Below are 12,140 nucleotides of genomic sequence, written 5' to 3' on the forward strand. Positions count from 1 at the left end.
TGAGGAGGGACCTTCTAGGCTGGGCCTTGAAGGATGCATAGGAGAGCACCCGGAAATGGCTGCTACAGACGGCCAGGATTGTTCCAGTCTCAGGTCAGGTGGGGCTGGTGCTCCAGCCCCTTGGCCAGCCCCTGGTTGAGAAGAGGTGAGGTGGCAGCACAAGTCCTGCTTGGGGACCAGGCCTGCTCTCCACCTCATGTAGCTTCCTGGAGCCACCCCAGAGTCTCCCCTCCCATGCCCTGCAGCCCTGGTCCCAGCCTACCCAGCACCCCTCCAGGCTCAGCGAACAGCCAGAAGTAGCCTCATCAACAGGCAGCAGAAAGGGTCACCCCCTAGTCCCTGAATCACAGGGTTGGCAGGTCCCAAGGTGGCTGGCCAGATGCCTGTGACTGAGAGACACAGGCCAGGGACAGAGCAGTCTAGTCCTTGGGAAGCCGGGAGTGGACGGGCTGGGAACGTCCACCCAGGGCTGGGGTGGTGACAGGGCAGCTGCAGGGAGTTTCTTGGCAGTTATCTGGGAATGCTAGCATGTGGCTCTGAGCCTGTGGGCTCTGCTGTGTACTAGGTGATGGTCACCCTTCCCACCTGGTTGTGGCCTCCATAACCTTCAGAGACCTGCCACCAGTCTCCTAGGCAGTGGGCTGGACCAAGCCACCTCTTCCCTGGACACACATTCCACTTCCATATATGGACTAATTGGTTACTGGTTTCAACACACTCTCAGTGAGCACCTATTATGTGCTGCAAAGCCCTGGGCAGGCCTGGCTGGAGACAGACCAGTGGGGACAGGTCAGTGCCCCCACCTAAACCACCTTTCCCATTCTCATTCATGTGACAATGCAGCTTCTTGTCACCACCTCTGAGAAGGTGCATGCTCCTCTAGGCGGAGCCACATAGATGTCCCTCTGGGGTCCCACGGCCCCTGGGCTTCTGTCTGCCATGCCCTGAGCACTGTTGGCCACCATCTGGATACAGGCTCTGCCTGCCTAACTGGCAGCTCTCAAAGCAGGGAACCACCCAGAACAGGACACCCAAGTCTTGCCTAGTTATCTGGAATGTCTCAGGGTAGTAAAGAGTGACAAGGAGAGGGTCTCCTCTGAAGGCAGCTGGCCTGCAGCCACTGTCCCTTCTGCCACGCCCCCCCCAACCCTAACTCATCTCCGGCTCATTGAGTGTCTTTCCCCAGGCTTCGGGGACCTCCAGAGGGTCCAGGAGGGCAGTTCAGCTGTGGCTACACATGACAGAGGATGGCTGGTGGGCTCTAGAGCTGTGCTGAGCAGTCCTGCCTGCCTGACAGTGCCCACCAGTGTGTGGCAGCTGCCCTGGACACCGGCCTAACCTCCCAGGCCTGGCCTTGTCTGGGTGTGACCAGGCAGCCCTGAGAGGTAGCCTGGCTCCTTGGGAACAAGTGTCTGTGCCCTAGAGAACCCACCTCTTCCCAGGCCTGCAGCAGGGAAGCCTTGGAGGCCTTTTCACAGGCAACTAACTTCCAGCCACTGGCTCCTGGGGGCCTGCCCTGTCCCTGGGGACTGTGGCCCTGAGGCCCTTGTTAAGTAGCTACAAGCCCCTTGACTCCCCCACGCCATATCATATTTCACAGCTCCAGGTCTCCGAGTAGAAACGATCCCCATTTAGCAAGGTGAGCACCCCGGGCCAGAGGTACCCTAACCCAGGCTTTCTGGATAGTTGAGCCAATGTTGGGAAGAGTGGATGGTGACTCCCTAACCACCCCTCCCCCACAACTGCTCCTTAAGCATGCGTCCACAGCAACCAGGGACCCTCGCATCTATGTTGACTCTTGTGCCCACGGGGGAGCGGGGAGCTCACGGCACATGTGACATCCACACCCGGAGGGTCCCGAGGTGGGGGACACGGAGAGACCGGCAGGCCGAGTCCAGGCCTGTCTACGCATGGCCGGACTGAGCACTGCCCAGCGGGGCGGTGGCCCACGGCTTGCACCTTTCATCCGCGGGCCCAGCTCCTAAGAGCGGCCAACGCCAAAACTCTCTCCCTCCTCCTCTTCCTCAATCTCGCTCTCGCTCCCAGTCCATCTCTTTTTTTTTTTTTTTTGTAAAAGGAGGGGAGAGGGGGTGAAAAAATGCTGCACTGTGCGGCGAGGCCGGTGAGTGAGCGGCGCGGGGCCAATCAGCGCTCGCCGTTCCGAAAGTTGCCTTTTATGGCTCGAGCGGCCGCGGCGCCGCCCTATAAAACCCGGCGGCGCGACGCGCAGCCACTGCCGAGTCCGCGTCCACCCGCCAACACAGGCCTCTCGCCTTCGCCGCTCCGCCGCCGCTGCCAGTCTACACAACCTCCAGGTAAGGCCCCAAGCCGGCAGGGCGAACTGACTGGCGCCGGGCCCCGGCCTCCCCCGGGCAGACAGCGCCTCTCGCCTCGGCCCCGAGGACAGCACTTGAGCTTGGGGAGTGGGGCTCGTGAGCTCCCAGGTCGGGGCCGGGCTGCGCCCGCGGCGTGCTCCCAGGGTGCTACCGTCGGGGGCGCGGGCCTTTGCCGGAACGGACAGCTAGCTCCGTTGGGCCACCGGCTGGTAGGGTGGGTGGGTGGGCGCGGCGGGGCCGCTGGCCGGGTGGGGGCTGGGGACACCACTGATCATGCGCGTGCGCTTTAGGGCTGGCCGCCGCGGTCGGCCGGAAGGGGTGGGTCGCCGCGGCGCCAAGGCGCATGCGTACATTTCTTTGCCGCGCCGTCGGCTCCCGCGGGTGTGGCCTCCGCGCGCCTGGTCGGCCGGCGCTTTTTGAACGGGGTAGGGGCGGGGCCGGCGGCCGGGGAGGGGCTGGAGGCCTGGCTTCGTGCCGCGCGCCGCGGGGCCGCCTCTAACCAGCGTTTGCCTTTTATGGTAATAACGCGGCCGGCCCGGCTTCCTTTGTCCCCAATCTCGGCGCGCGCCGGCGCCCTCTGGCGGCTCGAAGGCGCGTTTTGCCGGAAGTGGGCAGGGCGGGGGCCGCCCCACCCGACGCAGGCTCATGGTCCCGCTTTCCCCGCAGCTCGCCATGGATGACGATATCGCTGCGCTCGTGGTCGACAACGGCTCCGGCATGTGCAAGGCCGGCTTCGCGGGCGACGATGCCCCCCGGGCTGTCTTCCCCTCCATCGTGGGGCGCCCCCGGCACCAGGTAGGACGCCAGCCTCGGGTCTCACTTGTTAGGTGGGGTCTCCGAGCGCGCGGAAGATGAAGTCGGCTCCTCGCAGGGGAGGCCTTTGGCTTTCTGGGTTGGGTCGTGCCCATGCTGAGGGCGCCTTGCTCCTCCCTCCGCAGGGTGTGATGGTGGGCATGGGCCAGAAGGACTCCTACGTGGGCGATGAGGCCCAGAGTAAGAGAGGCATCCTGACCCTGAAGTATCCTATCGAGCACGGTATCGTCACCAACTGGGACGATATGGAGAAGATCTGGCATCACACCTTCTACAATGAGCTGCGTGTGGCTCCTGAGGAGCACCCTGTGCTGTTGACTGAGGCCCCCCTGAACCCCAAGGCCAACCGTGAGAAGATGACCCAGGTCAGTGCCCTACTGGCCTTCCTTGGGAAGCCACCTCATCTTTTCTGGCCCTTCTGTGCCACGCCTTTTCTCACTTGTTCTTTCTTCTGCCATTCTCCTAGGATTTTCTTCTCTGACCTGAGTCTCCTTTGGAACTCTGCAGGTTCTATTTGCTTTTTTCCAGATGGAATCTTTTTCGTGTTTGGTTTTCTGACTAGGTGTTTAAAGTGTAAAGTGCTGTGGGTGTAGGTACTAACACTGGCTCATGTGGCAAACCCAATGAGGATGGTGTGAAGTGGCCTGGGAGTGTGTATTCAGTAGGTGCACAGTAGATCTGAAAATCCCCATCTTGGGGTCCCCAGCACACTTAGCAGTGTTCCTTGCACTCTGCATGTTCCTAGTTTGGCCTGACTGTCTGATGGCTTCCTGAGTGTGAAGTGGCCCATCTTTCTCTACAGATCATGTTCGAGACCTTCAACACTCCAGCCATGTACGTGGCCATCCAGGCTGTGCTGTCCCTGTATGCCTCTGGCCGCACCACTGGCATTGTGATGGACTCCGGTGATGGGGTCACCCACACTGTGCCCATCTACGAGGGGTACGCCCTCCCCCACGCCATCCTGCGTCTGGACCTGGCTGGCCGGGACCTGACGGACTACCTCATGAAGATCCTCACAGAGCGTGGCTACAGCTTCACCACCACAGCTGAACGGGAAATTGTGCGTGACATCAAGGAGAAGCTGTGCTATGTCGCCCTGGACTTCGAGCAGGAGATGGCCACCGCAGCCTCCAGCTCTTCTCTGGAGAAGAGCTACGAGTTGCCTGACGGCCAGGTCATCACCATTGGCAATGAGCGGTTCCGCTGCCCCGAGGCGCTTTTCCAGCCTTCCTTCCTGGGTGAGTAAGGCTTTGACCTTGCCACCACACAATGGTCACCCTTGTGGCCACACTGGAAGCTAAGTCTGGCCTCTGTTCCCCTCAGGCATGGAATCCTGTGGCATCCATGAAACTACCTTCAACTCCATCATGAAGTGTGATGTCGACATCCGCAAGGACCTCTATGCCAACACAGTGCTGTCTGGTGGGACCACCATGTACCCAGGTATCGCCGACAGGATGCAGAAGGAGATCACCGCCCTGGCTCCCAGCACGATGAAGATTAAGGTGAGTGTCCGCCCAGCCTGTGCTGGCCTGGTCACATGGACCGGTACAGAGCCCCCATTCTGACCTTACTGTAGGATGTATTCACCTGTGGTTGTCGAGGCAACCTTCCTGGGGTAACGCACAGCCCTTGGGACGGTTCCATCAGGGTCCTTATGCTAACTGTCCTGTTCTCTCCCAGATCATTGCGCCCCCTGAGCGCAAGTACTCGGTGTGGATCGGTGGCTCTATCCTGGCCTCGCTGTCCACCTTCCAGCAGATGTGGATCAGCAAGCAGGAGTACGACGAGTCCGGCCCCTCCATCGTCCACCGCAAATGCTTCTAGGCGGACTGTTACTTAGTTGGTTACACCCTTTCTTGACAACCTAACTTGCGCAGAAAACGAGATGAGATTGGCATGGCTTTATTTGTTTTTTTTTGTTTTGTTTTTTTGAATTTTTTTTTTTTTTTTTTTTTTTTTTTTTTTTTTGGCGCTTGACTCAGGATTTAAAAACTGGAACGGTGAAGGTGACAGCAGTCGGTTGGAGCGAGCATCCCCAAAGTTCTGCAATGTGGCTGAGAACTTTGATTGTACATTGTTCTTTTTTTTAATAGTCATTCCAAATACCATGAGATGCATTGTTACAGGAAGTCCCTTGCCTGCCCAAAAGCCGCCCCACTTCTCCCTAAGAAGGGCCAGTCCTTGCCCGAGTCCACACAGGAGGGTGATAGCATTGCTTTTGTGTAAATTATGTAATCCAAATTTTTTTAATCTTCGCCTTAATACTTGTTTTTTTGTTTTGTTTTATTTGAATGGTCAGGCATCATGGCCTCCCTTTTTGTCCCCCAACTTGATGTATGAAGGCTTTTGGTCTCCCTGGGAGTGGGTTGAGGTGTGGAAGCAGCCAGGGCTTACCTGTACACTGACTTGAGACCAGTTCAATAAAGTGCACACCATAAAGAAACGTGGCTTCATGGCGTGGATGGGTTTTGGGCAACAGTGTAGCTGGGAGAAGGGTGGGGCTGTGGGTGCCCTGCCATCCCTATCAGTAAGTGGGGGTTGAAGTGTTCTTAACCCTGACAAAGAACAGTGAGGACTCATGGGAGGAGTTTAAGGATCCTGGCCTCAAGACCTTACTTTAAATGAATTACCTGACTTGGCCCTTGCACTTGTCCTCCAAGTATCCATTTTTTTTTCTTGGTGGGTTGTGAGGTACAGATGATTTAAGAGGGAGGAGGCTGGGCTGTTAGAGGAGTCAGGTGTTCCAGGTACCACCTCATGGGATTGAGTGAGCACCTTTGTACCACCTGTCAGTGGGGGCTCTGCTCCCTCATAGGGTCTGAGCTTGGTGCCTCGGGTTGGGAGTTGCCTGAAGCTACACAGTCCCTGGACTTGGGGCTCAGGTTGAGGACAGTGTCACAATCCTGTCAGCTCACCTGCAGTGATAACTCCCTGCACAGCGAAAAAGGGACTTTTCTAGGGACCTGTAGCCTGGCATCCTATGTCCAGGGCTGGGGGTGAGGAGATGTCAGGTTGGCAGAGATGGCTCTTATTTGGCTCTGGGGAGTTTGGGTTCTGCCTGTGACTCCAGGGTGGATCCCTTTGCATCCTCAAGTGCAGGCTTATCCTAGTTCTGAGACTTTAACCTCCACCTCCAGCTGCTGCTGCTACCAGCAAAGAATAAGGGAGAGAAAGCAGGTGAGCCCCCCACCCCATGAGTGATGCCCCATTTCTCCAGAGGGAGTGAGGTAGAGAAACGATCTCCAAAACAATCCAGATTTGAGGCTTGACTCCAGGACTGGAGGGACAAGTCATTTTACTTAGCGCAATGTGATAGTCGATGGTGGTGGGAGGGAGACTGTTCTAAGACCTTGTGATGGCTTCTAAAACCAGGCTTCCAAAACCAAACGGGAGCCTCTGGTCCCCTAGTTCACCCAGGAAGGCTTTCTAAGTTTAGTACCTAAAACACCGCAGCAGATACAAAGTGATGAGTTCTCCAAAATGGGTCCAGTTCCCGTGGGCCCAGTGGTAGGAGCACAGAGCACCCAGGATACTTTTGGCTCTGTCCCCCAACCCCATGCATTCTTAGAGGCCCCAGAAGCGGGTCTGTGAAAGGTAGTCTCCTGGGCCAGTTCCTGCTCTTTGAGCCAATTCAGGGGTGGTAGTGTGCCCTGGGCTCGGCTACAAGTAAGTTTCTACCTTGGGCCACTTAATCATTCCGTGGACATTTTTTCATTGAGGGCCCAGTATTGCTGAGCCTGAGGCTACTGAGATGGCCTGGACACAGACCCTCCCCTGGAGGAGCTGTCAGTCTGGAAAGCGAGACTTCCTTGTTCCAACCACTACCAGGCGTGGTGCCAGGGATGGGTGCAGTGGAGAAAAAAGCCAGTGTTTCCTGACCTCATGAGGTGCCCAGTTGAAGGAGGGGAGACATAATAAATATGTAGGCAAAGAAATGAACATACAATTACCAGTTGTGATAATGAAGAGTGCAGCAGCGGCTCTGGGGGAGAAAGATCAAGGTGATAGGATGGTCATTGTGTCAATTGTGGTGATGGTGTCACAGGCATAGACATAATCAAATTGTACCTCAACAAAGTGGAAAAAAATGAAAACAATCATTTTGCCTTTTTTGAACAACAGGAAAGGTAATAATGGATCATAAATCCAAATGACTGGTGGGTGGGGAGCTGTTACTCTCCCTCATAGGCTTCCTGTGGGAAGGATGCCTGAGTTGGCACAAGAGGCCAGACGGCGTCACCTGGGCAGGTGGATTAGTGGGCACGTGTGTCTCAGACAGAGGTCTGGATTGACTGGGGACAGGCTCAGGGACTGAGGACACAACCCTCAGAGGAGACTGGGAGGTGGTTGGGGACAGACACCTCTGGAAGTCAAGTCACTGGAAAAATGGGACCATCAGTAACAACTGGAAGGGTGGTTGTGAGCAGGTGCTCCATCGATCTTTTCTTTTGAAAAGCTCCAGAAGTGCAGCTGAGACACACATTTGAATTTGAGTCCTTTAGGCTCGCTCCTTCCCTCCTAGGTCTGCAGCTGGGCTGACCACCTACCTGATGCCTGGCTTGGAGCAAAGGCCCAGCATCACCCCTAATCAAGCCAGGCTACTCGAGACTGACTCTTCCTCTTGGCACACATATTACAGGTTAAGAAAATGAGGCTCATAGAGAGGACAGGTGGCTGCCCTGGGTCATACACTTTATAAGTGAGGAAGCTGGACTTTGACACTAACTCCTATCAAGTATGATCACTGCCTGCTTCATAGCCTTTCCGGACAGATCAACACACCAGATACACCAAGGTTTATGTCTACATTACTGTTCTGTTTTATAGAAATAGGGACTCGCCTTCTAAACACTGCGGCTTCCTCTGCCCTGTGTTGGTAACCTCTTTCTCAGGTGGCTAGCTCCCCCATGAGGCAGCTCTGATCACCTCAGGTGCACTTTAAAAAAAAACACAAAAAAAACCAAAACAACTTAGGAATTCTTTTTTATTTTCCAATTGGGGAGTATTGGGGAACAGTGTGTTTCTCCAGGGCCCATCAGCTCCAAGTCTTTATCCTTCAATCGCGTTGTGGAGGGTGCAGCTCAGCTCCAAGTCCAGTCGCCATTTTCAATCTTAGTTGCAGGAGGTGCAGCCCACCATCCCTTGCTGCTATTGAACCAGCAACCTTGTTGAGAGCTCGCTCTCCAACCAATTCAGCCATCTAGCCGCCCCGAGGTGCACCTTTTTAAATGAGCTGAGATCCTTCTTGCTGGATTCTCTCTCCTCTGCAAAGCAGCCCAGCCTGGACAGAACTGCATCCCCACAAGCCTCTCCGAGTGGAGGGGAGTCCTGGCTAGTCCCAGGGTCATTCCATACATCCAGACACTTTCCTAGAGCCTGGTGGTGAGGACTCAGGGAGGCTGTTCATGGTCACACGGATGCAGGGCGGTCATCTTTCTAGTGGGGCACCTGAGTCCTGGCGGGTAAGACAGCTCCCCAGGCTTCAGGATTCCAACACGTTCTGCTTTGGAATCACCCACGGGACACAGGGTCTGGACTCAGAGACCCCTGCCAGGGCTGGTGCTTCCTTCACTCATTCATCTTCACCTTGTATCTTGAGCAGCCACACGGTGGCTGGGGGTACGGCAGTAACATGGAGACATTGTCCCTGCCCTCGTGGAGCTTCACTCTTGCTGCACTGTCCCCATGGGGGGCCACTAGCTACATGTGGCTATTTAAATGAATTAATTAAGAGATGAGTTTAGAGAGCAAGCGGGAACCCTTAGGAGGTGCTCTCAGGCTCACTACAGGCCTCAGCGGGGCCTTATTGGCGGCGCCACACCCAACATGGCTGCCGCACAGAGCAAGCCCGCGAGCGAGCGGAAACGCGTGTCGGAGGGCGCCGGAAGTTATGGGAGGCCCCGCCCCCTGCCGGGGTCTCTGTGGAGCCGCGGACGCGCTGGCTTTGAGCATCCCTGGCGGGCTAGGCGGGAGGCCCTGGCGCTGCGGCTCCCGCGCCCGCGGCTCTGCCGTCCTTGGACATGGCCAGCTCCGGAGAGGTACGGCGGCGCCTCTCTCCGCTCTCCTACCTGCCCGGCGACCCCGGCCCCGCTTTCTTTCCCATCCCGACTCTGGTCCTCCTGCGTCCTTTTCATCCCATCTCCTACCTGTTCCGTCCTTCCCGGCCCCGCGTGGTCCTTGCCACCCCGACCGTGGCATCGGCCGGGCTTTGGTCTTTCCTGGTCCGACCCTGGCCTGGGCCTGGCCACGTCTATCGTATCATGACCCTGGCCTTGCCTCATTCTCCCCTCCCCCCCACCCCCGGCCTTCACCCTGACCTGTGAAGGCACAAGCTCTCTCCCCATTCGGTTTTCCATGCCTTTCTCAGCCCTACATTCCAGGTCGCTAGAGGTCTTCCCCGCCTCTTCGCCTCCAGTTTCCAGGCTCCTCTAGGCCCCCCAGGCCCTTTTCCCTGTGCCTCTGAGGCGGTCCCCCTCCGTGACCACTTCACACCCCGTCCTCCATCTCTGAATGTTCCGTTTAAGTCCAGCCCACTTTTCTCTGAGCCTGCTTGTTGTGTGACTTGGGGGGGAAAGACATTTCACCTGCGGGACTTAGGACTTCCCCTGGAATTCCTTCCCCAACCTCCACAAACCTGGGTTCCGTAGAGAATCCCACCCTCCCTGTAAAGTAGTACAAGGTATTTTCTCTGCAGACCAGGGTGTGGGGGAATCTGGACTCTGACTGGTGTCTTCTCTATCGTTGCTTCCCGCGTACCTTTATTGGTACCTGTGTTTACATCTGGCATCCAGGACTCAGAGCCTGGCTGAGGGGCTTGCCGGTGGCTGGGGAACAGGAATGGATGGAATGGGGTATGTGGAAGGTGGCTGGGGTTGCTGACAGCTCCTCTTCATTCAAAGTGAATTTGGCTCAGAAGTGGCCCCTGTGGCTCCTGGATTGAGGCAGAGGTTGTGGGACCCACCTATTGACTGGTGGTATGTGGAAGGGCCAGAAAGGCACAGCTCCCCTGAGGAAGAGTCCTGGGGTAGCCTGGCTACGTTAGCAGATTCTGGTTCCCTGGTCTTATGGGGTCCTGGCACAAGGGCCCCCTGTTCCTTGAAGCACCTGTTGGGGACCTGGCCAATGAGGCCTCTTGTGGCGTTGTGGGCATCTCTTGGGTTGAGAGGAGAGAGGGGAGTCTTTTTCCACCCTGGCTGTGGAGATCAAGGTCCCTTTTTTCGGGATGGTCCAATTTTTTTTTTATTGATGGAGATACAGTTCACATACTATAAGTCACACTTTTAAAGTGTACAATTCAGTGGTTTTAAAAAATACATTCACAAGGTTGTGCAATCATCCCCACTATCTGATTCCAGAGTGGGGTAATCTGATTTTGAAAGTCATTGCTGGCTTTAAAGTGCAGGTACCCAGGACTCCTCCCAGAGTTTCTGAGGAGTAGGGCTCCGTTTTTAAGAGCATTTCAAAGGATTCTGAAGCAGATGGTCCGTTGACTCACATGGTTCAGTGCCTTGCTCTTGGGCATTAAAAAGTAATCCCTGTTCATGAGCCATTCCTGGCCCAGTGAGGAGATAAGCAAACAAGCAAACCATTGCAGTTCATCTGATGAGATTGGGGTCTGGAGGGAGGGGGTGAGTTGTGTGTGTATGTTTTGGGGGGTGGATGCTGGGAGGGCTTCACTGGCGAGGGAGCATTTGAACTGAAGTTCTGAGAGGAGCAGTTTCCCTTGGGTGGTGGCATGTCTGGTGGAGGGAACAGCTTTTGCAAAGGTTTGGAGGATTGAATGCTGTGTATTAGGGGACATTCCAGAAGATGCCAACTAGACAAGCAAAGACCTGAGAGGAAGTAAAGAGTGGAGAGTAAAAAGAGTGGCGACCTTAAAATTGTGTCCTTTCAGATTGTTCCTGTGATTTAAAAAATTTTTATAATGTGAAATTCCACACACTCACAAAAGAATGATGTCATGAGCCTCTGTGTGCCCACTGCCCAGTTTCATAGTTGTGAGCACGTGATCAGTCTTGTTTCCTCTGTCTCTCCCATTCCCCCTTGCCCCCATTATTTAGATCACATCCCAGAATCTCATCTGTTCATTCGTGAATCCTGTGACTACTTTGGGTGCCTGACTGGTAAACAGTCAGATGGTCAACATGTGGGAGGGGGATCTTTATTGGGCAGGTACTGAGGTTTCAGTATTTAATTTTGCTTCACTTAAAAAAAAAAAAGTCGGGGGGATGGGAGATGAAGGTAAGGGGGGGTCAAATATATGGTGATGGAAGGAGAACTGACACTGGGTGGTGAACACACAATGGGATTTATAGATGATGTAATACAGAATTGTACACCTGAAATCTATGTAATTTTACTAACAATTGTCACCCCAATAAATTAAAAAAAAATTAGCCACCCAAGGAACTAAAAAAAAAAAAAAAGTGAAATATTATTCATTCTGAAAAGTACATAAAACACAGAGTTTAATGAGTAGCTAAACCCTTTAACCCCGTTCCAGTTGTCATTACCTGGCTCCCATATGTGCCTGGCAAAGCTCACCTGACTCTAGGAAGTGCCTGGCCGCGATCTTTCAGGAAGCCCATCAGCCCATTTCTGGTGGTGGAGGGAAGGGCAGGTTCCACTCAGCTCTGCCCTACATATTACTTGCCTCTGACCGTGGACTACTTTTTAAAGATGGAGAATGGATTTGCCTCTGTTTCCCCAGTAGCTGAGAACACATTGTCTTCAGTGGCGGAGGGAAGCAAGTGTAAGTGTATTTCGGTGTGTGTGGAGGTGGGCATTCCCTGGGCCACATTTTTATGTCACAAATGAAGACACTTGGAGGTCTCCCCACTCCCTCCTGGAGGTCACCTCTGGTTTGCCGTTGCCTCTCCAAAGCTGCTGCCTTTCCTGGGGAACCACGCACTGACTTACACACGATGGGAACCTTGTCTCAGGAAGCCTTAATTCCAGGAAAAAGACTCAGTGGTTGCAAACTCA

At 55.0% G+C, this 12,140-nt stretch overlaps 2 protein-coding genes across 4 annotated transcripts in view; both read left to right on the forward strand.

The window, feature by feature from the left end:
* Positions 1 to 2,163: 2,163 nt before the first annotated feature.
* Positions 2,164 to 5,598, forward strand: ACTB (actin beta). Its single transcript, XM_019753643.3, has 6 exons — positions 2,164 to 2,315; positions 3,003 to 3,131; positions 3,275 to 3,514; positions 3,952 to 4,390; positions 4,476 to 4,657; positions 4,836 to 5,598. The coding sequence occupies exons 2-6, from the start codon at positions 3,009 to 3,011 to the stop codon at positions 4,977 to 4,979; spliced, it is 1,128 nt and encodes a 375-aa protein (XP_019609202.1). The 5' UTR covers positions 2,164 to 2,315; positions 3,003 to 3,008; the 3' UTR covers positions 4,980 to 5,598.
* Positions 5,599 to 9,035: 3,437 nt separating this feature from the next.
* Positions 9,036 to 12,140, forward strand: part of FBXL18 (F-box and leucine rich repeat protein 18) — a 38,046-nt gene continuing 34,941 nt past the window's right edge. For 2 of the 3 annotated variants that reach the window (XM_074313962.2, XM_019753651.3), the window contains exon 1: positions 9,036 to 9,193. In XM_074313962.2, the coding sequence (XP_074170063.1) occupies positions 9,176 to 9,193 (18 nt within the window). In that variant the 5' untranslated portion in view covers positions 9,036 to 9,175. The remainder of the gene's footprint in view (positions 9,194 to 12,140) is intronic. The other variant, XM_019753652.3, reaches the window with a different exon arrangement.

The sequence above is a fragment of the Rhinolophus sinicus genome, chromosome 5 (assembly GCF_057876585.1).
Source record: "Rhinolophus sinicus isolate RSI-liver-muscle chromosome 5, RSI-T2T, whole genome shotgun sequence".
In the NCBI taxonomy this organism is placed as follows: Eukaryota; Metazoa; Chordata; class Mammalia; order Chiroptera; family Rhinolophidae; genus Rhinolophus; species Rhinolophus sinicus.

Bases quoted from the DNA above. Each gene is read 5' to 3' on its own strand.
- ACTB (XM_019753643.3), top strand. From the start codon at position 3,009: ATGGATGACGATATCGCTGCGCTCGTGGTCGACAACGGCTCCGGCATG. The intron at 3,515-3,951 runs GTCAGTGCCCTA...CTTTCTCTACAG, and splicing joins ACCGTGAGAAGATGACCCAG to ATCATGTTCGAGACCTTCAA. The intron at 4,391-4,475 runs GTGAGTAAGGCT...TGTTCCCCTCAG, and splicing joins TTTCCAGCCTTCCTTCCTGG to GCATGGAATCCTGTGGCATC.